General features: G+C 63.4%; 6 protein-coding genes across 10 annotated transcripts in view; 2 read left to right on the forward strand and 4 right to left on the reverse strand.

Annotated features, from left to right (window-relative positions):
- Window positions 1–1666, forward strand: part of CHLRE_16g687070v5 (uncharacterized protein) — a 3922-nt gene extending 2256 nt beyond the window's left edge. For both annotated transcript variants that reach the window (XM_043071595.1, XM_043071596.1), the window contains 2 exons: window positions 29–1405; window positions 1603–1666. In XM_043071595.1, coding sequence (XP_042916298.1) covers window positions 29–1405; window positions 1603–1617 — 1392 coding nt within the window. In that variant the 3' untranslated portion in view covers window positions 1618–1666. The remainder of the gene's footprint in view (window positions 1–28; window positions 1406–1602) is intronic.
- Window positions 1667–1714: 48 nt separating this feature from the next.
- Window positions 1715–7864, reverse strand: CHLRE_16g687182v5 (uncharacterized protein). The gene is made up of 11 exons (XM_043071600.1): window positions 7765–7864; window positions 7146–7236; window positions 6961–7020; window positions 6675–6776; window positions 6275–6397; window positions 5868–6045; window positions 5486–5649; window positions 4974–5281; window positions 4436–4790; window positions 4037–4156; window positions 1715–3785 (listed from the first exon to the last, which is right to left on the reverse strand). The coding sequence occupies exons 2-11, from the start codon at window positions 7230–7232 to the stop codon at window positions 3522–3524; spliced, it is 1761 nt and encodes a 586-aa protein (XP_042916300.1). The 5' UTR covers window positions 7233–7236; window positions 7765–7864; the 3' UTR covers window positions 1715–3521.
- A 46-nt stretch (window positions 7865–7910) lies between these two features.
- On the reverse strand, window positions 7911–9069 carry CHLRE_16g687294v5 (uncharacterized protein). The gene is made up of 2 exons (XM_001698805.2): window positions 8725–9069; window positions 7911–8639 (listed from the first exon to the last, which is right to left on the reverse strand). Exons 1-2 carry the CDS (start codon window positions 9037–9039, stop codon window positions 8613–8615), a joined length of 342 nt encoding a protein of 113 aa, XP_001698857.1. The 5' UTR covers window positions 9040–9069; the 3' UTR covers window positions 7911–8612.
- CHLRE_16g687406v5 (uncharacterized protein) lies at window positions 7911–17056 on the reverse strand. 3 transcript variants are annotated; one of them, XM_043071605.1, is made up of 27 exons: window positions 16797–17056; window positions 16479–16716; window positions 16265–16383; window positions 15967–16135; window positions 15721–15774; window positions 15405–15540; window positions 15154–15269; window positions 14810–15016; window positions 14596–14679; window positions 14287–14383; window positions 13982–14181; window positions 13785–13850; window positions 13505–13654; window positions 13174–13380; window positions 12961–13020; window positions 12754–12861; window positions 12525–12581; window positions 12292–12426; window positions 12057–12185; window positions 11788–11919; window positions 11238–11330; window positions 11101–11139; window positions 10845–10987; window positions 10650–10735; window positions 9793–9885; window positions 8725–9564; window positions 7911–8639 (listed from the first exon to the last, which is right to left on the reverse strand). In XM_043071605.1, the coding sequence occupies exons 1-26, from the start codon at window positions 16874–16876 to the stop codon at window positions 9521–9523; spliced, it is 3042 nt and encodes a 1013-aa protein (XP_042916302.1). In that variant the 5' UTR covers window positions 16877–17056; the 3' UTR covers window positions 7911–8639; window positions 8725–9520. The 3 variants fall into 3 exon arrangements, with proteins under 3 accessions (XP_042916302.1, XP_042916301.1, XP_042916303.1); XM_043071607.1 differs by lacking the exon at window positions 7911–8639 and having other exon boundaries at window positions 9119–10545; XM_043071606.1 differs by lacking the exons at window positions 13785–13850; window positions 13982–14181; window positions 14287–14383; ... (7 more) ...; window positions 16479–16716; window positions 16797–17056 and having other exon boundaries at window positions 13481–13514.
- Window positions 17057–17154: 98 nt separating this feature from the next.
- On the forward strand, window positions 17155–20540 carry CHLRE_16g687518v5 (uncharacterized protein). Its single transcript, XM_001698864.2, has 8 exons — window positions 17155–17501; window positions 17654–17738; window positions 17945–18009; window positions 18352–18466; window positions 18827–18960; window positions 19257–19350; window positions 19500–19631; window positions 19817–20540. Exons 1-8 carry the CDS (start codon window positions 17236–17238, stop codon window positions 19931–19933), a joined length of 1008 nt encoding a protein of 335 aa, XP_001698916.2. The 5' UTR covers window positions 17155–17235; the 3' UTR covers window positions 19934–20540.
- Window positions 20541–20598: 58 nt separating this feature from the next.
- CHLRE_16g687630v5 (uncharacterized protein) lies at window positions 20599–24484 on the reverse strand. 2 transcript variants are annotated; one of them, XM_043071613.1, is made up of 6 exons: window positions 23785–24484; window positions 22838–23706; window positions 22041–22665; window positions 21245–21891; window positions 21018–21127; window positions 20599–20846 (listed from the first exon to the last, which is right to left on the reverse strand). In XM_043071613.1, the coding sequence occupies exons 2-3, from the start codon at window positions 23694–23696 to the stop codon at window positions 22355–22357; spliced, it is 1170 nt and encodes a 389-aa protein (XP_042916305.1). In that variant the 5' UTR covers window positions 23697–23706; window positions 23785–24484; the 3' UTR covers window positions 20599–20846; window positions 21018–21127; window positions 21245–21891; window positions 22041–22354. The 2 variants fall into 2 exon arrangements, with proteins under 2 accessions (XP_042916305.1, XP_042916304.1); XM_043071612.1 differs by having other exon boundaries at window positions 23785–24334.
- Between the last annotated feature and the right edge of the window lie 67 nt (window positions 24485–24551).

The following is a 24551-nucleotide window of genomic DNA, read 5'->3' on the forward strand; positions in this document are numbered from 1 at the left end:
CGACGCCTCCGCCACCACTGCCGGCCAGGCCGCCACCGCCGCCGGCAACTCGGCTACTGCTGCCGGCAACTCCGCCACCACTGCCGGCCAGGCCGCCACCGCCGCCGGCAACTCCGCCACCACTGCCCAGACCGCCGCCACTGCCGCCGGCAACTCCGCCACCACTGCCCAGACCGCCGCCACCGCCGCCGACGCCTCCGCCACCACTGCCGGCCAGGCCGCCACCGCCGCCGGAAACTCGGCTACTGCTGCAGCTGGCTCCGCCACCACTGCCGGCCAGGCTGCCACCGCCGCCGGCAACTCGGCTACTGCTGCAGCTGGCTCTGCCACCACTGCCGGCCAGGCCGCCACCGCCGCCGGCAACTCCGCCACCACTGCCCAGACCGCCGCCACCGCCGCCGACGCCTCCGCCACCACTGCCGGCCAGGCCGCCACCGCCGCCGGCAACTCGGCTACGGCTGCAGCTGGCTCCGCCACCACTGCCGGCCAGGCCGCCACCGCCGCCGGCAACTCCGCCACCACTGCCCAGACCGCCGCCACCGCCGCCGACGCCTCCGCCACCACTGCCGGCCAGGCCGCCACCGCCGCCGGCAACTCGGCTACTGCTGCCGCTGGCTCCGCCACCACTGCCGGCCAGGCCGCCACCGCCGCCGGCAACTCAGCTACTGCTGCAGCTGGCTCCGCCACCACTGCCGGCCAGGCCGCCACCGCCGCCGGCAACTCCGCCACCTCTGCCCAGACCGCCGCCACCGCCGCCGACGCCTCCGCCACCACTGCCGGCCAGGCCGCCACCGCCGCCGGCAACTCGGCTACTGCTGCAGCTGGCTCCGCCACCACTGCCGGCCAGGCCGCCACCGCCGCCGGCAACTCAGCTACTGCTGCAGCTGGCTCCGCCACCACTGCCGGCCAGGCCGCCACCGCCGCCGGCAACTCCGCCACCACTGCCCAGACCGCCGCCACCGCCGCCGACGCCTCCGCCACCACTGCCGGCCAGGCCGCCACCGCCGCCGGCAACTCGGCTACTGCTGCAGCTGGCTCCGCCACCACTGCCGGCCAGGCCGCCACCGCCGCCGGCAACTCAGCCACCACTGCCCAGACCGCCGCCACTGCTGCCGGCAACTCCGCCACCACTGCCGGCCAGGCCGCCACCGCCGCCGGCAACTCGGCTTCTTCTGCGCAGGCTGCGGCATCCAGCGCTGGCTCGTCTGCGGACGCTGCGGCTGCCGCTGCTGACGCCTCCTCGGCATCAGCTGGTGCCGCCGCTGCATCCGCTGCCGCTGTCGCGGCTTCGGCCACGGCTGCCTCTTCGTCCGCCAGGGCTGCGCAGACGTCCGCCACTGCGGCTAGTAACTCTGCCAACAACGCTGCTGCTTCTGCCAACAATGCCCAGCAGGCTGCACAGCAGGTATGTGTTACAACTGCGGGTTGTGTTGGTGTTTCGTTAGTGGTCAGGAGGAGGACATGCGCTATGCGGGGGCGGGCGGAGATGTTCAGGCGCGGTGAGGGGACGGAAGTAGCTGCTTGGCTGTCACTCGCCCCAATATTCTTGCCACATATCTCTTACCTGATGGGTCCGTATTTATGTGCCTTCTCGCCCTGCAGGTGCTCAGCGGCTAAGCCCATACCTAAGTGTTCCGATGTGATGAACGAGCCCTCAAGAATAGCAAGTCGCGCCAGCGCGCCACACTGGGGTCATTGAAGCTGACTTGCGGGGCTCAGGTTGCCGTTACAGTCGGACGTAGCAGTCGGACGAAGATACAAAGTGTGCATACGGTATATTTTGATACGGTATCGTACGTGTGGCAAGCTCTGGCTCCTTGAAATGTGCGCGCGTGGGAAAACCATACGTTCCCAAAGCGTGATCGAATGCTAGGAGCCAGCCATGAGCATGTTCACATGGATGTGTGCAATAGAGCGCATGCTATGGCAGTGGCGCGTCCAGCCGTCGTTTGTCGAATGCACTCAGTAGATAGCGGGGTTTAATTGCCAACTAACATCGGACTTCGGGATCAAATCGGGAGCATCCAACAGTGCAAGAGTGCAACCCATGTGCAAAAGCTGTAAACAAGGATGCAATTGCTGCCGCTTACTGCGCCCTCGATGCGGTGCATCGCCAAAGTATGTATTACCATGCCTGCTTGAGGTACCAGGCTTGCTGGCTTGGGCGCGGATGGGGCAGCTGGGGCGCGGGGATCTCAGCACCGTTCATGTCTATGATGCAGCACGCGCGCGCGCCGCGATGCTGCCCCAAGCGCATAGCAGCTCTGCATTCATCCACTACACATGCGGGGATCATATCGAATCCCTTAAGTTACTCCGCCATGTGGAACGCGCGCTCTTTCATATAAGGGCGGCGTGCAACAGCATTATTCCCGCCAGCGCAGTTCGCCCCCGCCTCGGTGTAACAAGAGGTCTACGGACTTCTCTCGACACAACTCTCTCACAACTCTCTCGACACACGGTTGGAAGCCAAGGGCATAACGCATCACATTCCGTTCCATGGCTCGGACGTTCTTCGCCTAAACCCTAGTAACTACGGTAATATAGGGGGGGGGGCGGGCAGCCTTCGGCGCGTGCGACGTCTTTCCATGATCGTCAACCTGGGCACAGGCAGCCTAGGCTATGGCAATTTGTTCAGCCGCTTGCTTGCTTGCAGGTTTGCACCGTACTACCCTCACAGCTTATGATCCGCATAGTAGCACATAGTCAGCATCTTACAAGTACGATACGTCAAATTACGCATATAATACGCTGGGGCGCAAGGGCTAGTATGCTGCTGTAATACGCGCTGCCAAACCCACATGTCGGGATGTTGGGATGTTGCGCACGGGATGTCGAGTCATTCTCAAGCTGTTTTCGCGCTTTCTGCTACGCACGCAGCATGGCATGTTAATGACGAGGCCATCAAGCGCGACAAATAGCTATAACCAGTGTGGAAGCGTGTGCTGATGTCAAACATCGCGGCTTAGCATCTCGTAGAATGCCCAAGGATGTCCCAACTTGTTCCTGGCACAGCGTAGTTTCCCACATACTGCCATTCAAGAATGGTACGTACTACGTACTGTGCAACTCTGCTTCCTTGCCATGCCCCATCGCAGCCTTTCATTACAGGGCAGCAAAGTGTGCTGTGGGTTGCTATGGCACGAAAGCATGCCTCCATATTAAACCAGATGTCTCCAGCAAACAACACGTTACGGTACACATGTACACGGTGTGGGACACGTGTAGCATCCTAACTGAATTCTGTTGCGGATCTATCCATCGCAGCCGTACGACCTGAGCTGAATCTGGGTATCCGGACATGCAGTGAGACACCCACCGCGCGCCTTGAGATGTTTGGGCGTTAGGCTTCCTTGGTGACGAGAACCTGAGAGAAAGCACCGACCTGAACCCCTAGCATGCAGTACCACCAGCGTCCACCACGTTATATTCGGCACCACGTCACCAAGCATGCTCGCCAGAGCCACCTGTTTCGTCACCAGTGCCCTCCACCCGTCCGTTCCCACCGACCGCACCTCTCCTCAGGCCGGAATGGCGTAGATGCGGAACGCCTGCGCGATCCAGTCGTAGGCGCACACGAAGTCCCAGAACGTCACGAAGTCCAGCTTGTCGGTGCGCACCAGGCTGCGGACCAGCCGCACCACCTTATCCACTTCGACGCTGCCGCAGCCCTGCGCCGCCAGGAACAGGCGCAGCTCCACCTCGCTCAGCCGGCCCTGGCGCGGTAGGGTGGCGATGCGGTCGAACAGCGCCACAGCGCGCTGCAGCGCTCGCAGCTTGCGGACCTGCGAGGGCGGCAGCGTCGCGGGAGCGGGTTGGAAGAGCAAGGGCGGATAGCGATTTCGGTCACGGCAGGTTGTTGTTTGGGGGGGGGGTGTTTGGTGAGTGCCTGAGTTTGTGCAGTCAAACGTGACCGGTGCGGGCCTTGCCACAAAATCAGCGCAGTACGCCCGCCCCCACCCCTGCAGACCAACGTGCAGCCGTAGCACCCCCTGCAAGCCCTCACAAGTAAGCCTCAACAACTGCGCCGGCCCACCTTGTGCCGCGGCAGCAGCAGGCGCACCACCATCTCGTCCTCGCTCATGTCCAGCAGGTCCACCCCGGCCACACCGTTCAGCTTGAACGAGCGCAGGTCAAGCTTGTCGAAGCCCATTTCCTGGTGCAAGGAGAAAATGCAGAAAGCAGCATTCAATACGTGGGCAAGCAAGGGGCCATTTATGCAAGTGGTCCTCGCGCGCCCAGCCCAGACCCGCAATCCCACCAGCCGCATCTATCTTTGCCCTCAACACACCCGCCTCGACCACGCAACGTTCTGCCACTCCACGCAGTCAGCCAACTGCCCAACCCCCACTACCCAGCAGCTTGCGGGGCGGGCCAGCGCGCTGTGGTCTGCGTCTACGACCCCTCACAAACCCCCTGCTGCCCCGCCGCTCACCTGCAGCAGCGTGGCCAGCTCCTCGGCCGTGTAGCGGATCAGGTGCTTGCGCTTCAGCAGGTCGCTGTCCACCTCGGGCATCACGCCCAGGGCCGACTCCGGCTCCGCCAGCGCCAGCGCCGAGGCTGGCGGCGGGCTGTAGCGCGCCGCCAACGTGGAGGCGCGCAGGCTGCTGCGCAGCGGGCTGGCGGCGCGGGCCAGCTCCGCGTCCAGGGAGCCCCGCAGCGCGGTGACGGCGGGGCTGGCGGCGGCGGAGGCGGAGATGGCGGCGGCCAGGGGCGACCGGTAGCGGCCGGGCGACACGGAGCGGGCCAGCGCGCCGGTCATGCTGTCCAGGGCGGCGCTGCGCCGGTAGCTGTGGGGAGGGGAGGAGGCACGATGCAGGTTGGGCGGTGCTGGATGCAAGAGACCAGCACGTATACATGCGCTCACGCGCACGCACGGGTGCGTAAAGTGCTAGCTCTGGGCACAATGCTCGCCCGTACATGTAAGCCGCTTTCAAATGCTTGTTTGCTTTCGCCTGCAGGCCGGTCCACACCTGTCGGCGGTGGTGGGCCGCGCCAGGGCCTTGGTGGGCGTGCCGTAGCCGTAGCCCAGCGCCGCAGGCGACATGGGCGGCGGCGCGTAGCTGGACTTGACGCGCGGCGTGCCCTCCTCGAAGCGCAGCAGCTCCGGATCAACCCGCCGCACGTTGCGCACCACGTTGGAGTTGGCGCGGATGGCCGCAATGGTCTCGGCCTGGTTCTTGGTGTTGCCGCGGCGCAGGCTGAGCAGGCAGTAGCGGGCGGCCTCGGCGGTGTAGGCGTCCGCCGTCACCAGCAGGTCCACCAGCAGATCCACACCGCCCTGATGAGGGGAGAGGAAGGGTGGGTTGGGGGGGGGGGAAGAGGCGGCGGCAGGTGGGGCGGGGTGTGCAGTCCATGACCGCATTACTCCTTACAGGTGGCGGCCATCCATGTTGGGGTCTGCTCGTGACATGGGAGCGCACGCAGAGCTGGAAGCAATCCACCCGCGCACTGAATCACTCAGCCAGTCAGTCACGTGACGCACCAGGTATCGCACGCTGTCCTGCACCACGATGTCGCGCGCCGCCAGCAGCGACAGCGCGCCCGCCGCCGCCGCCTGCACGGACGCCTCGCAGTCGGGCCGCAGCAGCCGCACCAGCGCACCGATGCCGCCGCCACTGCGCAGCGCCAGGCGGATGTCCAGGTCGTCTGCGGCGCGGGAGAGGGAAGGCACACAGCAGGCCGAACAGTGAGCCGCAGGAGGTGTTCACGTGGCCTGATGGCATGTAGGTCCAGGATGCCCCACCTGGGCCCGCTCGCCTGTCCCCCCCCCCACACAGTGACGCTCTCACCACTCTCCCACCCACCACTCCCTTCCGTACTTCAAGCCCAAACCAGACCACATTATTGCAGCCCTTGCTGCGCACCCGCCAGGTTGCCAATGGCGTTTGCGATGTTGACCACCACCACCGGCGCGTACAGAGGGCTGAGCAGCTTGACCAGCACAGGCACCGCGAACGCCTCCGCAAACGCCACCGCCCCGCCCGCGCGGCTGCTGAACATGGCCAGCGTGGAGGCGCCCAGCTCCAGCACGCCCGCGCTGCCCTGCAACACCAGGGGCCGAGAGAGCGTCAAGGCGGGAGGAGTAGGCGCGGAGGTGAGGGCGTCAGTAAGGTGTTTTAAAGGCCAGTGGAGGCAAGACGACTGGGTTGTCGAGGCAGGTGCATTGCACCGGGCAGCCGATGCAAAACACATCGGTGTCCTGCCTTCTGGCAACACTACCAGCGCCAGGGCTAAGCCGCCGCCCACTCCCACTCCCCCTCTCTCCTCGCACCTCCAGCGCGTATCTCCCCGGCTCGCTGAAGCGGTCCAGGGTGCGAGTGGAGAAGGCCACCGCGTGCAGCATCGTCAGCGCACGCAGCTGGGGGTCCGACAGCAGGTCCGCATCATACACGCCCTGTGCGAGGATGTGGGCGTGGGCATGCGCCATACGGACAGGCAGGGGGTGGGCTTCAAACCCGCCAGGATATGCCCGCCAGGTTTGCATGCACGGCCCCGTGCAGACCCAAACTGCTGCTGTAACAGTCATCACTGCTACGGAAAGCTGCCCCATGTTGTCTGTGAATGTGTGATGGGTTGCGTGGGCTCTGCCATTCAAGAAAAACACCGCCGGCCAGCTGGCATGCTAAGGACCCCTCCGCCCCAGCCGCCCAGCTGCTGCCCACCGCCCTCACCTGCAGGTGCTCCCGCAGGTCGGCGATGGCTAGGCTGGCGTCCGTGACTACGATGGGGCTCAGCGCCGAGTACTTGTCCTGCAGCCGCTGCAGCAGGTCCAGCTGCAGGGGCGCGGAGCATCACACAGCACAACCGGGAGCGGGCAGAAGGATGATGAGGCGTGACGTGCTCAGTAGGGCACCTACCTAGCTGCAGGCTTGGCACGCCAACAGGGACTCAGGGAATGCAGTTGCCCGGCTGAGGGCCGCCCGGGCCCCGCTTACATGAGCTATCCTCCGCCCTTACCTTGCGCCGCTCATTCTCATACTCCTCTGCCAGGCTCGCACGCGCCTCAAGCGCCTCCACCTGAACAGCACATCACAGCGCGGGAGCCCCAATGGGACGAGCAGGTGACTCACGCGCTGGGACACGGCAATGCCCCCAACCCGCGGTAAGCTGCGCACTGTCGGACCCCCGGCCCCCGGCCTCACCCTGGCGCGTGTGGCGTTGAGCTCCGCGAGGCGGCGCACCGTCAGGCGGGTGAGGTAGTCCGCCTCCGCTAGGTCGTAGGCCGACATGGCGCTGCAATCACGGAGCAGGGACAGGGGCAGAGCGCTGGGTGCGAGGGCAGCAGTGGCGTGCAGGGAGGCCGGTGGGAGGGGTTGCTGGTTTGAAAATAGCGCAGTGCCAGGAATCCAGGCTTGGGAATCGGCAGGCACCGACCCTGCGACACCTGAACTAGCCGAGGAGCTTCGGGCGCGCCGCTGTTGTGCTGATTCGGGCAGGAATGCGGGCGGGCGTGCATGTGAGGTTGGGAGTTCTAGACATGACCCATAAGCTTGATCCAAGAAGTCTGACATTGCGCGGCTCGGTTGCGACGCTCGCTTGTCTACTACCCTCTCTGTCGCTAGGAAAGGTCTGAAACGGACATGCGACTCTCGCATGTCCGGCGCCGACGAGCCACGACGCGCCCGCACAGGCGACAACCCGTGTTAAACACATGGTATGCTCAGCATTTGAACTAAGCGATCGGCTGCCTCAAGCGGAAGAGCAGTTGTGAAGAAGAGAACGAGCACAGAACCTGCCCACAGCTCGCCAGTAAACGCTCACCCCTTGATTTCAGGCGTCTAAAGCTTAGTATTGCAAATATGCCAACTTGAGAGGTGGGACCAAGGAAGGTGTTCCCAGCTGAATCAACTGCTTAGTCTCATATATGATAGGAGGCGGCGTTCGCGTATAAGATACTCTAGGTGAATCTGGTAGTGTATTAAAGAATTGATGGTTCTGGGTTAGCCCGTCCTGCGCCTGCAGTGTCATGTCATCCATGCCAAGGCACCAGGCACCCATGCCCCACAACTCACGAGTCACGAGCATCTCCCCCCAAACACCACGCCAAACTACCCTACAAACCTGGCAGCCGCATGTAAGTACCATGTGTGTTGTTATAACTCGAGAACTATCACCAGTGCCATCACGTTCACGGAAGCCGGGGGTATATGCCACATACAACTGCTCCAAGCAAGTCCGTTGTGCATTCTAGCTCGTATGCCATCACTCTCTACACAACAGCAGCTGTGAAGCCTAGCAGACACACGGGATTTGTCTTCTGCCGTATGCAACCACGCCCCCACCGCTCCTAGTCCCCCTCTCCACCCCAAAACGGACACACAGTGAGTGCGCTTCCCATCGCGTTCCGCCTCATTGCTTTTGACGCGTTCAGCTCACGTCAACACTGATACAATGCAGACATGCACGGCCACGCGCACCACGGCGTGCAGTCCCCATACGCACCCCGAAACCGAGCCACCCACCGCCGCGGTTCAACCCGTCCACAGCAACCTGGTGCAGGAAGTGTGCGTCCGATTCAATACCATCAACACCGCGGCCCAACTGGGAAAGCGCTTGCCTGCCGAATAGCTTATTCCGTTGAAGCAGTGCCTATCGCCACGCCTCTAACTTTACACCGCAGCAATCTCGTCCTCAGCCTGTGAATACAACAGGCAGGTGTCAAGCTTTAACAATGGGGAGCGCAGGGTAAGGAAGCCGCCCGCACAAGCCATCTCTCCTTACCAGGTGAGCCGAGAACTTCATGTGCTTATCCGTGTCGCTCTCTCCCGGCACCAGGAACTGAACCTGGTAGGGAAGCGTCGCTGAGAGCGTCTTGCCCTTAAAGTGGGTGACGTCCTTTGTCACGGTGCCCTCCATTCCCTTCAGGTCCATGCCTTCGTGGTGCTTCGGCGCATGGAAGACCTTAACGGAAGCGATCACCTTGACCTTCTGGCCTTCGTGAAAAACACCCGTCGAATAGCCGTTTCCGGAGCAAGTCACTACCAGCGACTGGCGCCGGGTCACTGAAACACGCTGGACAGAGCGAGAGGCAAGCATGATATTGATAGTGTCTGAAAAGTACAATACAGATAACCTGTCGAGTAATGAAACGAGACCAATATTTTTACACGTCGGACCGATCCTGACTCGCGACCTCATGGCGAGCAAAACGCTGGCTTTGCTTAAGCGCTGCTTGGGCCGACATGCGCAACATTTCAAGGCTACACTATTTCCCCGTTTGCGACCTTCAGAAGGGCGTCACATTCGGTGTTGATGGACTACGGGCACGCCCCCCAACCATGGAAGGCTTGCTGCCTCCTCGCAGTCCACGCGGCCGCCTGCAGCACCCTGACCACATCCCTAAGCATCAGATTCCAGGCGCATTCGCTCCAACACACGAGCTGCTGCCGCTGCGCCTGCTCCAGCTCTCCCAGCATCCGAGGCACGGCCACCCACCGGTGTCTCGTCTCGAAGCCTGGAGCTCGCGACGGCGTCTTGCATTCGCATTCACTCGCAAGCACTTCGTTAACAGGGCGTATCAGGGATAATCGCCCCTGGGCCCCGGCAAGTTCACGCCGGTATCTGTTGCCCAGTGGCAGGGACCCACTCGAGGTTCCGCCCTCGAGCGTTTGGAACTGGCGAGCCTCCCGCTTGCGGGTGCAGCCTGAGCATTCACGCGGCCGCATGCACGCGATTGCAGCACTGCGCGGACGGGTCGTCGTCGTCTTACACCTTGGTTATTTGGTTCTGGAGAATTTGTTTCTTGGTTTGGCTTTTCAGCGGTTTCGGGTACATGCCGTGGACACGCACCGAGCTCGGCCAGCCCTCCGCCCGCCGCCCACTCAGCTGTCAGCACGGTTCCCCCACCCGGCCGGCCCCGCTGCACCGTGCGTGGGCCGGTCCCTGGACGGGTGTGGGGAACCGCACAGCGGTCCGCGCCCGTCCGTCTCAGCTGTCAGCTGTACGCCACTGCATCGTCGCCAGCCTCGCCGCGGCACATGGGGGCGGGATCCATGCAGCGGCGCCCATACTTACCACGCTTGGCCGGCGCCAGTACATACTACCAGTACAGCTCGCCCGGTGCAGCCGCCGTTCAGCCCTCTAATCAGCCCGGCCCCAGCTAGGCAGCCACCCTGCTTCACTTGCTCGGCAGCTTTGCCCGGCATCGGCTACTGACATCCGCCACGCCGCTTCTTTCTTCTCCCGTTTCTTTCCGCTTGCCCACGCATATGCTCCATGGGCGCCCGCGGATGCCTGGCTCCGTTCCAGGTGGGTGCATTTTGTGGGTTTCGCGTTGTCGCGGCGAATGGCAGCAGCCTAGTTGCGAGCTGGAACGCGTCCGCCCCTGCAAGCGGCAGCAGTCTCCACGACACTCGGACTCCGTTTGGCGTGCCGAATGCGGAGCAGCGTGGAGCGCGCACCGGTGTCTCGTCTCGAAGGTAACAAGTAACCGCATTGCCGCTGACACTAACTTCTTTCGTGATGTTTATTGCTAGCCTGGAGCTCGCGACGGCGTCTTGCATTCGCATTCACTCGCAAGCACTTCGTCACCCACCAGGGCACCTGTATCGTCAGGGAGGGCGCCGAAGTGGGCACACTGATGCGCTGGTCCTCTTCCTCGTGAACGTGTTAGTCAGTATTACCCGTGCAGCACTATATCCGCTTACCAGCGCTCGCGGCGGCTGCTCGCGCGCTGCCCTGCGCCAGGTACGTGGCCAGATCCACTTTGCGCGCAAGCTCGCCCACCATCTCGCTGTTACGAGGGCCAGCCGCATGACGTAATATGCAGGGTCAACCGCTCACCAGCAAGCATAAGGAAATGGTGCTCAAAAAGTAGACATGGCAATATCCGGGTAGCCCACCTGCGCGTCACCGCCTCGGCGCGCAGCACGGACAGCCCCGCCGCCGTGTCCTCCACCTCCTCCGTCAGCTGCCGCACCCGCGCCTCCAGCCCCGCCCGGTCCGCCCGCTGCGACATGGACGAAGACGCGAGCTCCTCCAGCTCCTGTAGCCCATGCAGTGAAACAGGTGTCAGGATGATGTCGTAAGTGTGGCCCGTTCCCCCCGGCCATCCGGGAAACGGGATGAGCCGTGCACAAAGCTTCAAGGGGCACTGACCTTTTTGCTGGCGCAATGGTTGACCGACGCCTCCAAGTCCTGCAAAAGGGTGAAAGCGGCGCACGGTAGTCAGCGTGGTATGGTATGGACCATGTGATCTTGCATGGAGTGACGCAACCACCCTCCCAATTACGCACCTGGATGCGCAGCTCCGCCACCTCCACACGGCTGGCAGTGGCACGCAGCCGCCCGTCCACCTCACCCCGGAGCGATGAAAACGCCCGCCGGAGCTGCAAGCACAAGAGCGTCCACCCAGTCAATGTTGTGATTTGGACAACGCCGCATCCTCCCAGGTGCGGGTTTCTCAGAATGGGTGGCGCCGGCGCGCATGTGGCGCTGGCGCGCAGGTTTAGGCCGGCCAGTGTCTGGTTAGCGGTCTTTGCTGGCAAGCATAGCACAGCAAATTGTTTTGGAGGCCGCAGCAGCGAGGAGTGCTGTGGCTAGAGGATTTCCTGCTGTTTAGTTCGTTGCCTGCTGTGCTTGTGCTTGGCAGCGGGATGTGGCTGGGCGCATGGCGGGCCGTGCCTGTACGAACCGACCCCAGCTATGTCCAGGAGTTGAGGTAGACGTTTGCGGCCTCAGACGGGCGACTTGGCGTGGGCTCAGCCCACTTGACCCCTTTCTTGTTTCAACATGCGTTGGAAAACATCTACAGCGCCTTCCCAGTCCCGACCCGTGCCGGCCCACCTCGTCGGTGCGTGTGGTGGCGACGCTGTCCAGCTCGCTCCTGACCTGCCGGGCCGAGGCCTCCAGCGCGGTGGTCAGGTCGGCCTGCGTCACTAGGTGCTCCTGGGCCCGTGTGTGCTGCTCCAGCCAAACCTGTCCACAGGCATGGTCGTTTGAAACGATACAAATGGAGTCAAGGTTGCCGGTATTGTCCCATGACAGTCCTGTTTCGCCCTCCCCAATGCAGCCCCCTGACCTGTCCTCACACACTGCACCCTCGCCGCGCCCACCTGCCACTTCATGTCATCCTTTTCGCTGTACCGCGTGACTTCCTGCTTGGACGTTGTCCGCGCAATGGTGTTGGCGATCTCGCGCACAGTTGCCTCGCTGGGCTTCTGGGCCGCCGCCTCTGTCACCGCCTGCGTGCACCGCGACTGTGCGTCAAAAGCCTGCGAGTTGCGCTTGGATGCCGCGCCACGCAGTCGTCCCGGCACACACAGAATCCTATGGTGTTGTGTGCCCCACCTGCAGGTCCTGCGTGTGTTGCCGGCAGGTCACCTCGACGGCCTCCACGCGCGCCGCCAGCCCAGCCGCAGCGGACTCCACCTTCCCGTTTAGGTCGCTGCGCAGTTGGTGGTTGCCCGCACGCCATGCGGCCACCTGCACAGGGACGCCATGCGCAGCCTCATGGCACCGTACATCGTTATGCCAAAAGCAGCGACCTGCGGCCATGTGCGGCATGCGCGTCTGTGCCACACCTGGGTGGACAGCTGCTCCTCCACCGCAGACGTCAGCCGCGTCATTTTATCTTGCAACTGTGGCATAGCCGCATAAGGATGCGTCAGGGTGCGGTGAATAGCTTGCGCTGACATACCTCAGCACAGTAGCACAGTGCCACAGCTACCAGCATTTGCCAAGCATCAGCAATGTCATCCCGCCATCCAACGCAAGCAGGAGGCTGCAACGCCTTCCCTGCCCCCGCCTCACCTGTGCGTGCAGGTCCAGTTGCTCCACGGTCTGGCGCACGTCGCCCTCGACACCCTCCAGCCGCTCCTGCAGCTGCGCCCGCAGCGCTCCCACCTCGTCGTCCAGTGCCTATGACGGCGACACGCGGCAGGTGCATGAGCCAGCTGCCACAAATGCAGTAGTGCGTGTTGCTGTGGGCGGACTGGACACAGGCACGGACGCACGCACCTTGCGCAGGGCCGCCATGATGGATGAGCGTTCCGCCGCCAGCTTCGCCCGCGAGTCCGACTGCGGTAAAACAGCAAAAGGAGGGAGGGTCAACTCCACCCGACTGTATTTCACAGGCACGTTTGGCAATGCCGTAGATGCCCTTCAATACACGGCATGCAGCACCAGAGACTCGGCATGCCGTCACCCATTCTTTGCTCCCACCGTGCACACCTGTGTCTGCTGCAGGTTGTTGACGCTGGCCCCCACCGCTTTGAGCTCGCCCGCCGCGTCGCGCAGGCCGGACTGCAGGATGCGCACCGCATCCCACAGCGGCGACAGCGCGTTGTCGCAGCGCTCGCGCACCTCCAGCGCCGCCGTCTCCACCATGTGCTTCACAGCCGTGTTGGTGGGCCGCTCCTCGAGGTTGCCGGTCACGGCCTGTGGGAGATGAAGCACAAAGCATGTCATAAGCCCAACAAAACGACAACTTGACCGTGCCCGGATGCATCCGACGCCCGTGCAGCAGCACCCATCTAGCAATCATGGACCGGCCGCAGCTCACCAGAGTCAGGCGCTGGATCTGGGACGCGTGCTCGTCCGAGCGCTTAAACGCGGTGGCGGACAGGCTGCGCAGCCCCTCCGACGTGACGTCCTGCTGCCGCGTCAGGGACGCCACGCGCCGCTCAAGCTCACGCGCCAGCGAGTCGTCCGCCTGGATGACCGCATGAGTTCACCAGTACAGTGCTTGGTGGCAGGGCATGCGGAGAAGCTGCACGAGGCGTTGCCCTTCTGCTCTGTTGCCGAACTATAGCACTGGGCTCCCTCAAACCCCACCAACACACCTTGATGCTCAGCGCCCCCGAGATGTCCGCAATGGCCCGGTCCAAGTTGGCGAGTTTTGACAGGAGCTGTCGTAAGAGCACAGTCGGGAGGGGACCATGGGAGGGGACATGCCATTATCCAAATACGCAGGCTGGTCCCGGGAACTGACGTTAGCAAGCATGCTCCTGCCCCCTTCATAGGAAAAGCCCTGACTTACGGAGGTGCCTCCCAACAGCCCGCCGCTGCCCCCGCCATCCTGCTCCAGTGCCGCCGCCGCGGTGGCTGCGCTGCCGTACACCGTGTCCTTCACCGAGGCCAGGTCGTGGTGCAGCCCGTTGAGCTTGTGCGACAGCTGGCCAAGCTTGTTGGACTGCAGCTCCAGCGCACTGCCGGTGCTGGTCATGGCAGTGTTTAGGCCTGCGCGCATCGCACGTTAATTAACACGACTCACAAGAACGCACCGACTTCACACCGGTCAGGCATGTCGCAGAACACTAAGAGGGGCTGATTTCAGCGACGCACCTGCCACGGCCTTGTGCAGCTGGTCCACGTCCGACACTGCCTGCCGTGCCAGCGACCGCGTCTCCTCCACAACACGTGGCGTGGACGACAGCGTCTCCTGCAAGGAGAGCGCATGCCCGCCACGCGCGCATTGCATACTTAGCAGGTAGCAAAGCGGCCGCACGCGCTTTTGCGGCTTAGCGTCTCCTGTTTCGTGCTGGGATTGGCGAGAACAACCCTCCCTGACAGAACATTCGAGTAGCCGCACGTACTCAGGCCCTGCTCCCGAGCTGTCGAGCCCACCTCCCTCCCCATTCTGCGAGCGCTCACCTGCATGGACGCGATGGCCTCCTTGACCTCCGCCGCCAGCTGCCGCATGTCCTGCATCTCGCCGTTGACCCGCCCGTGCAGCTCCTGCAACAGACGTCATGCCGCGGATGTATACTGCTGTCCCCAGCCGAACATGAAACCGTGTAGAGTACCTTTTGCCATCAACGCACGGCCGCCAGGGCCCCATAACCCCTGCCCACAGCCCCTGTCGCACCAGGTCCTTTTCGCGCGCCGCCGCCGTCTCCTTGGCCACCGCTGCCACCTCTGCCCGCAGCTGTCCTGTCAGCGCCGCCACCTCGTCCGCCAGGTTGCCGGCCACGCCCTCGAACAGGCCGCTGACGCGCTTCGAGTAGTGCTCCAGCGCAGACAGGTCCACCTTGTCCCGCGACAGCTGGTCCATGTCGGAGCACAGCCGCTGGACCTGCGTTGCAGGATGGCTTAAGCAATGGTGATACCTGCGTTCGCACAGCAATCACAAGCCTGCTTTTGACGGCCTGCCCTCCCTCACTGCTGCTGCCACTACTGCCAGCGGCACACCGACGCCGCCACAAGCCCCACCTGCGCCGCCACGTGGTCGTACAGCGCGTCCACCCGCTTGTCCAGCTCGGTGTTGATGGTGATACCGGCCTGAGCCGACACAGCAGACACCCTGCCCTCCAGGACCGACTCCACGCCTATATGTACGCACAACATTGTTTCCAGGACACTGGCTCTCGGTGTTACGCATATGTAGCGACCCGGTTTGCCTAGGCATAGCGCAAGGACCCCATCCCAACTGACAGCTTCCACACAAGCAAACAGATGCGCACTTTGAATCCGCGCCAGCATACGCTTCTCCGCCTCCTTGACGCGCATGCTGCTCTCCTGCTCCGCCTCAAGCCGCGAAGACGCCGCCGCCAGCTGCAGCGCCTGCTTGATGTCGCCGCGTAGGTGCGATATCTGGACCTGTGGGGAGTTGGGCCGAAGTTTGCACGCTGGTCACCTTGTCAGCTTGCGCACGTAGCATTGTCATTCGGGGTTGCAGAACAGTACTGCACCTCATCTCACCCTGCTGGAAAGGGGGCGCAGACAGCTGTAGTGACCCGTCCAGAAATGCAGACCTCTTTCCACCCCCTGCCCCCGCACCTCTATGCGCGGCTCCAGCTCCCGCAACTTGGCCATCAGCATGGCCGAATCGTCCTGCAAGTAGCACCAGGCCCGATTACAACCACGTCAACGGACAGGGAAGCACCTCCAATGCCAACTGCGCATGGCACGTACGACGATCCGGGTCAACACCGCGCCTGTACCTCGCTGCTCCATCAGAGCCGCACCACCCACTGCGCTGCCTTGCCCGCACTCTGACTTGGGGCTACTACACATCCGGCGCACCTCCGCCTTGTTGCCCATCTCCGCCAGGGCGTCCGCGCGCCGCTCCAGCCGCGACAAGCGGTCCATGACCGAGCCCGTGGGCAGGCTGTGCACCAGCCCTCCCGCCGCCGCCACCGCTAGCTTGCTGGGCGAGGCCAGGCCGACGCCCCGCCCGCCGGCCTGGTCCAGCCTGTGCAGGAACAGCCCCGGGTCCTTGCATGAGTGGCATTCATCGTCATATGGCTCATCAACTTGCTGGTTGCACTCGCGCCTTGCACTGCCATGCCGCGCATGGCCAGGCAGCTGCCGGCGGCCTCACCCGGCGGTGCTGCTGTCGGAGCCATACGGCAGCCCCAGCCTCGCCTCCAGGCTGGCCAGCGAGTCCCGCACCAGCTCCACACGCGACACCACGTCGTCGTGCGCGTGGCTGGCTGCACTCTGCAGCGTTGGTACAAGGGGCAGCCAAGGTCCGCACGGTGCAGCTGCGGAGACATTGCGGCAACCTAGGAGGGCAGAGGCAGACCGCACCGCACCTGCGCTGAACGCAGTTGTGCGCACTCGCTGAGTAGGCCATCCAGCTGAGTCTCCAGCGTCTCAACCCGGCTGAGGTCGGCCTTTTGGCCTAGCTTGCTCCACACGGTCCCGCCCTGCTGTGTGGGGTTGCCAAAGGCCGCCAGTATGTCTTCCACACGCTGAAGCTGAACGTTCTGGACCGAGATGTGGTCCACAAGTATTTGTATGCTGCGCCGTACTGTAGCCGGGGTACCGTGCCTGCGTGGGCGAGTATTTCCATTCCATAGAATTCAGTGTGTGGGACAACATGCCATCCGTTGACCGCACGGGCAGCGCACCATTCATTGTTCACAAAGCTGACGTCCAAGAGGCTCAACGCATCTGTTACTGGCGGCAGCATTGACGCGGCTGCTGCCATTTGGCGCTTTGTTGACGCCCTTTCAGGCCGCTCGCAGGGGAGCTGACCGATGCCCGAGGTTTGCTTAAAACATGTTTGGTTGTGCTTAACACGCGTGCGTAATGCTTCAGCGCAGTTGTTTGACGACGACAGCCAGATGGAACTCAAGTTCGGAAAGGAGTAAGGAATGGTGGGTATCACAATCTAAGTTAGTTGTGTGTAGGCTGTTGGATATAATATATTAACAATAGGGACTGCACCCGCCTTCAGCGAGGCCAGCCTTCCATCGTCACTCGATCGCACCCCGCATACCCACGAAATCGCCATCGTCCCAAACGCAAAGTAAATTATATTAGTGCGGTTGCTAGCTGCGGGCCAACATGTTGCAGCGCCGCCCGAGCGGGAACAAGCTCGTAGAGTCAGCGGCAAAGACACAGGAGGGCTTCCAAACAGCGGGAAACAGCACACAGGTCACGCTCAATGAAATTGCTGTGCGCGAGTTCCACGACGCGTTGAGCCGCGATGATGAGATGGCGTTCGCGGTGGCCGCTATCATGGCCCTTACCGCGGTCATCAAGCGGAGCACAGCCGCGACACTGATGGGGATGAGCAAGGAGCTGGAGGACGCGGCGCAGGCACTCCAACGGTGGGGATTCGCACGGAGCGCGGAAGGGGCGAGGGGACCAGGGCGTGTGGGTAATCCACACACGGCGATCTGCGTGCCAACAAACTTCCGCTGCACCCCGTTTGCAACGCCCAACGGCAACACCTATTGCATGCGCACACATTACCTGGCAGGGTGAACCCGACCAACATCTCGCTGAAGGCCGGCTGTGAGCTGTTCCTGCGGTACACCACGCGCACCAGCGCCCTGGAGCTCAAGGTGGACGCGGGGCGGGGCGGGGTCGTGGGGCGGGGAGGGGAAGCCGGGCCATTGGGTTGAGATGAGATCAGTGCCTGCACATCAGTGCAGGGTCCTTGCGTGCAAGACACAATGCTGCTGGCGGGCCCTGTGGCCAGTGAGTCAGCCGATTGGGGGCGATGCCTGCCGGCTGAACGATGCGCCGCATTCGTATCCCCACCCCGCAGGACATTGAGACAGCCAAGGCGCGGCTGATTGAGCGCGGGCTGCACTTTGCGGAGACCAGTACTCGGTGCGCGGCTGGGGCGGCTTGGGTAGGGGCACGGGGGCCGGCAGCAGCTGGCACGGTGAGAGCAGGGCCTTACAAGGACAGTAGGACAGATGGCTGGGTGTGCTAACCGAGCGGGTGTCCCGGGGCCGCCGTGCCGTTCACGGTGGCTAGGTGTCTGCCCTTCCACATCTGGCCGAGGGGCGTGGGATCCAGGACGCTGGACGGTGATGTGGCGACGGTCAAAGCGTGCGCAGTGGAATCGTGTCAATCGAGTGCGCGCATCACGTAGCTTTGGCTTGAACTTTGCCAGCTAAAGCTACGCTCCTCGCTGCACCCGTGCGGCGGCTGGTTGGCGGGGCACAGGGCGCGGCAGACCATTGCGGAGCTGGGCTCGCGCTTCATCCGCAGCAACTGCACCGTGCTCACACACGGCTATTCGCGTGTGGTGCTGCGGCTGCTGCAGCAGGCCTTCTCCAGCGTGAGCGGGGTGGGGTGGGGGCCGTGGGGTTTATGGCAATGGGAACTGATCCGTAAGAGCATCGGGAACGGGGAACCTGGGGTGGCCCGCGTAGGCGGGCCTTGCAAATCAAACATTACCAGGATACAACGGATATGGTTCAGGACTGCATCATTTCGACTTGTTGTTGCCAAGGCAACGGGCTTTAAGCATATACACTAGTACCTGGCACGGCCATGCAACCACACACACGCGCAGTAGCAGGTTCATAGTCAGGTGTGTAGATTTTCACGAGGTGGCGCGTCCCAACCTCCGTCAGCCCTCCCTTTCACCACCACCACCACCACCACCACCACCACCACCACCACCGCGGCCTCGCAGGGCATGCAGTTCAGTGTGATCGTGACTGAGGGTCGGCCGGACGGCACCGGCATCACCATGGCCAAGAAGCTGGACGCGGAGAACATCCCTGTCACCCTTGTGCTGGACAGCTGCGTGGCCTACATCATGGACAGGTGGGGGTCGGGTAGGGGGAGAGGTCAGGGCGGGCATGCGGGCAGGGTTGGGGCGGGCAAGGCAGGCAGGCCACCACCAATCCCAGGTATGGGCAGGGCAGGGCTGAGTGAAGGGTGAAGAGTGGGAAGGGAGCCAGGGGGAACCGGGGCCAAGGGCGGAGAGGTGAGGCGAGGTCGTAAATCCAAAACTTCAAGGCGAAAAGCCAGAGGAGTATTCGCATGACATCTCACTCCTCTCCGCTCTGCCCCCCTGATCCGTCTCATTTCTCGGCCCTTCCTTCCTCCCCTCTTTGCAGGGTGGACATGGTGCTGGTGGGCGCGGACGCGGTGGTGGAGAACGGCGGAATCATTAACAAGCTGGGCACCTACGGCATCGCGCTGGCGGCGCAGGTGAGCAGGAGGCGGGCATGGAAGAGGGTTCAGGCGGGAGGGAAGGAGGGCTGGCGGCAGCAAAGAAATTCCAAAGGGCCCGGTAACAGCACCAAGACCACCACAGATATAGCCAACACCGCTGCGTAACATCCTCAATCCCTTGCCAGGCCGCCTCCAAGCCCTTCTACGTCGCGGCCGAGTCGTACAAGTTCGCGCGGCTGTACCCGCTGGGTCAGGCCGACCTGCCGGAGGAGCGCAAGCCGCTGGACGTGGGGCCCATGCTGCCGCCGCGTGCCAACGTGAGGAGGGATAGGGCAGCGGCAGGCAGGGAGGACAGAGCGTGCGAGAGATGCTGACACCTGTGGGCAACGGGCTGGTGGCAGCTGTAAAGAGGACACGGGTGGGGTACTAGAGGACCAGGAAGTTCGGGCTTCACATCCAGTGGTATCTAACCAGGGCTCTCTACCCCCTATCTACACGCCAGGTGATCAACCCCTCCCGCGACTACACGCCGCCCCAGTGCATCAGCCTACTGGTCACGGACCTGGGCGTGCTCACGCCTGCGGCCGTGTCGGACGAGCTCATCCAGCTGTATGTGTGAGCGCCTGAGCGGTGCGCGTGATAGAGCGTGTGTGGGTGTGTGGGGGAGAGACAACGCCAAAGCGGGGGATGCGGCAAAGAGGACGGCCATGCTTGGCGTAGGGAGTAGGAAAGTTTTGCTGCTAGCGACTGCCGCTAGGTGCGGGGTGCTATAGCAGACACGGCAGCGTTGCTGGTGAAGCCTGAGGCAAGCTGTTGGTGCTGGGGATTGGGGCATAGAACGCAGTTATGCAGTTGGTCGGGTAAATGTCCGGCACGGCGCTACGGCACAGACTGAGGCGTGGAGGCTGAGGGTTGGGTTCAGGGCTGCCTGGGCCGCAGCTTGGTACATACAGTAAAATGACCGCATTGACGGGACGTTGGCATGAGGCGAGGTGATGGGGCAAGGCCAACGAGCAGGATGATACTCCGTCGGGCTTGATGGGTGGTCGGATCAGGACTAGCACGTCTGCGCTATGTGTACATGCTTACAGGGCTCAAGCGGAAAGCCTGTTCAGTTGCGTGTAGCGGGTACGAATGGCGACGGCAGTGTCGATCATGCCATCCTTAAGCGCCATGACCCGTGCGGCGCAAGCATTGCTGGCAGAGCTCTTGGCGTTACATAGTTTCGCGCGTCACCCCCTCTACAAGGCGCCGTATTATCCTGCCACACAGCGGCAGTCCACAATCCTCAGTGTTCTACACTCCCGTCGTGGCTGGTTCACCTAGCGCCCAAACCTGGGGCCTTCATTTCTGCCAGTTACGGGCGAAGGCCCACTGCAGCGGGACCAGCTTCTCCCACGCCCACACAGCTGGCTGAGCAAAACTGGGCCGGTGCCGGTCGCATACATCTGCCGACACCCAGCACCGCAACCATCCAAGTCGTAGCCAGCGGCCGTTCACCTGGCAGGCCTGCAGACCGGACCGGGCACCACCTGCAAGCGGCAGTCCACGCAGTTGCACAAAGGGGTGGACGGGATCAGTCCGTGGACGGGGTCATCGACAAGTTGCACCCTGTCTCAGCGGGAGCGGCCCATTTCCCTGAGGATCTGCCGGTCCTGGGAATCCAAAATCGTCTGCCTCCGCTGTGTCCCTCCTGCACGCACCCGGTCCTCAAACGTGTACCGCACGTGCACACTGCCGTCCGACGCCCGGTCCTCGTGACGCTGGACCACACTCAGCACCTGCACCGGCCGCCCGCCCACCAGCAGGTCGCCTGCAAGAACCAGGGTGCGTGCGCACGGTGTGTGCACATCAGGGTGTCCGTGCATCGACCAGGTCTCATCTCGTTGCCTAGGCCTAGTGTGAACCGGGACATTCTGCAGCCACTCACTCTGGAACGTCATGCCGTCAGAGGCCGTGCCGGCTCCCACTGCCACCGCCTCCGGGGTGGCAGCAGCCTGGACGCTAGTGCAGGAGTGATGGGCGTCACAGTCCTCCTGCTGCCACCATGCTGGTTTGCCTTCCCACGCACTCAGCTGAGGCACCCTGCTCTCTCGTGGCGCCATCGCCGTGCACCTGCCACACAGCGTGCCTTCCAAACCGACGCGCGTGGACCCGCCGCGCACCCGCCGGAGCAGGTCGTCTATGAGCGCCAGGCACGTCCGCCGCTGCTGGCTGGCGCGGGACTTCGCACCTGCGTGGCCGCAAGCTTGCGGTTCATCCCACTGGTGGGACGAGGAGGCGGTGGCGGTGGGGGGTAGATCTGTAGGCCGCACTTGCAGAGACTGGAGCCGGCGCTGCAGGCTGGACAGCTTGGCGGCGGCGCGCAGGTGCGGGCACTGCAGTTCACGTGCACCCGCGCCGTCTTCCACGGTGCCGCCGCCACTGTGGCCAGTGCTCCCTGACAGCCGGCCCACTACCCGCAGCGCCATCTCCACCGCGGCCAGGTCCGCGGGAAGTTGGGCCGGCGATGCCGTCGCATCAGGCGACAGCGCCGAGCCTAGGTATGCCAGCAGCGGCCCCAAGATCCCCGTCCGCCTGTAACGGTTCGGGTTGCACTGTGTAAAGATCTGCGGATTCTAGATGCACAGCCGTGAAGGTAGACTGGTGGTCTAAGGACCAGGCTGACCCGGCAACCGCCAGCACCCTCCCCCGCTGGCCCCTCCCCGTGTACCCCAATTACGCACCTCAAGTGAAGCCGGTGCGTCTCGCTGGGGGGCGCGGCAAGATTGTGCAGCAGCGCCACTGCAGAGTGGGCCACGCTGCTACTGCCGCCTCCGCTTCCGCTGCTGAGGCTGGATGGCTGATGCGGTGGCTGCAACAGCCCCGCATCGCCCCGACCAGCAGGGCGTCACAGCCGAGGATGGCCTGATGGCACCTGCGCGTGGCCACGACCCTCATGAAAGCCAGCTGGCAATATCTGACCGGCCACCGGCCAGGGGGACCGGGGACATACTGAGGCCACCGGTCGTTTTGGGCAATGGGCTGTACCGCACGTTTGTCAATAGTTGATGCCGCCCACTAGGAAAGACCCGCATCTGGTGTCAGCCGCGGCAGCAGTCAAGGCAACCAATGCCCCCTCACAGAATGCTGCTGCCTCCACCTCATTCGCCACGATAGCCAGCTCCCCAAACCCCGGCCGCATGCCGGCTGCGAGAGCTGGGCCTGCCCACCGCCGCCCGCACAGCCGCGCCGCCGCCGACCTGCAGCTGGCCATCTCCACTGCCGCCAGCTGCTCCGCCTGCCGTGTTACCTGCAGCAGTGATGGCTGCTGGCCACCCACCTCGCCTGGCCATGGCCTTGCATGCGCGACTGCATGTGAGCGGGAGAGCGAATTGGCGACAGTCAAACTTATTGGTCTTGGAGCGCTGTCCTGCGCCCAGCATTTGACTCCTCCCTCCCAACCACCCTAGCCCTAGGTGACATGGCTGCCCATATCAACGGTGGACCCATCCAGACGGGGGTGCTACTTTGGCCGCCACACCTTTCCATGCACCGCCAGCAGCCGCCGAATGGCCGCCCTTGCGACAATCCGCATAGTCGTTTGGTGCGCTGCTACTGCCCTCAGAGCTGCTACTCCACGTGCTGGCGCCACCGGAGCACATGCTGCTGCCACACCCGCTGCTGGAGCATGTGCCACCGCCACCATCCCCACTTGGTTCAGAGCTTGCCTGTACGCTGGGCTTGCAAACATGGCGGTCGTGCTGGTGCTGCTGCTGTGCGGTGAAGGGTCGCGATAGCCGGCGATTGAGCCGCCGCAGAGCGGCCTCTGCCGCTTCCAGGTAACTCGCAGCTATAGCCCCAAGTAGCGGCACGAGCGGCAGCACCACCGGCGGTTGGCAGCCGCTGCTTCTGCTGCTCCTGTCTGGCACGTCAACGCCGCACGCTGCTACAACACCCAGCGCATCCACCGGCGGCAAGTCACGCGGCGAGTCCGCCCACCCCATGTGCGCCTGCGCCTGGCATGCCGCCAGCGCGGCAGCACACGAGAGCGCAAGCACCAGCTCCTCGGTACTGCTCGTGATGCCCACAGCCGCAGCAGCGGACGCTCTGCTCGCGGCCAGCGGCGTGGCCGCCGCGCCGCCCCAGGCCAAGGTGCCATCGGCGCCTTCTCCCGCACGGGCAGCGGCCGCTGCCGAGCACAGCAGCACCTCCGTAATGCTTGCTGCGGCGGTGGCCGCGTCCCGCTGCGCCAGGCCGGCGGGCGCCTCCGGCGCGCCTGCGTCCCGGCGCAGCAAGCCCAGCAGCGCCCGCAGCAGGTGGAGCTGCACGCCGGGCAGAGGCGCCGGGCCCTGGTTACGCTGGCGGCGAGCCAGGATCGACTGGCAGATAGCCGAAATCATTCCACAGGACCTGCGGGCATGGCTATGCATGTAAGCTGGCAGTGATCTAAGCGGCCACGCGATCAAAGTAGGCAGACACGCCACGCACCGGGCCTGCGCTGCCCAAACCGGTGAGAGCGAGGCCCACTCAGCTACCAGCGCCGCTGCCGCAGCAGTGTGGACTGCGCTTCCGTCCCTTGCTGCTACTAGCCGTGCCAAGGCACACGTAATATCTGTATGGAGGCTGACACTATTCGGCCGTGGGGCAGCGTAGCGGGCCGTGAGCAGGACTGCATCTGTTAGGGACTGAGGCTGGGGGCCGCAGGCACTGGCCCGCGAGGCCAGAATTATGGCGAGGACCGCGAGGAGTTCATGCTGCTCCGAAAGAAGCCATGCGCTACCATCGCCACAGCGGCTGCAAAGTGTTGCTAGAGACCTGAGGCTCAACTCGGCTGCCCGAGCAGCCTCGAGGAGGTTGGCAGTCTTGGTACTGCATGAAGACTGCGCCTCGATGAAGAGCTGCTGTATCCTTAGCGTGGCTAGCAGGACTTCTTGCATTGTCCTAGAGCTTACTGTTCAGCCCATTGTTGAAAGGGCTGGACCGAGCCCGCTTTCACGATCTGTCTTAGTCCATCCTTCGCTGGCTGGACGTGTTTTAAACTACTTAAAATGAAATTGTAACTTACGCGGATGGCCAAAGCATCCGCGACGACGGCCTTCAATCTTCATTGATTCAAGGATGGATCCCGGCCCCGGGTTTTCCGCAATCAACTCTGTCGTGGGCATATGAGGCGGAAGAAACGATTTATTATGAGGGGCTCCCAGCGGAGCGACCGAAGCCGGAAGGTGAGACACTGAGACGCCCCGCCCCCTGCC

This window comes from Chlamydomonas reinhardtii, chromosome 16 (genome assembly GCF_000002595.2).
Source record: "Chlamydomonas reinhardtii strain CC-503 cw92 mt+ chromosome 16, whole genome shotgun sequence".
NCBI classification, from domain to species: Eukaryota; Viridiplantae; Chlorophyta; class Chlorophyceae; order Chlamydomonadales; family Chlamydomonadaceae; genus Chlamydomonas; species Chlamydomonas reinhardtii.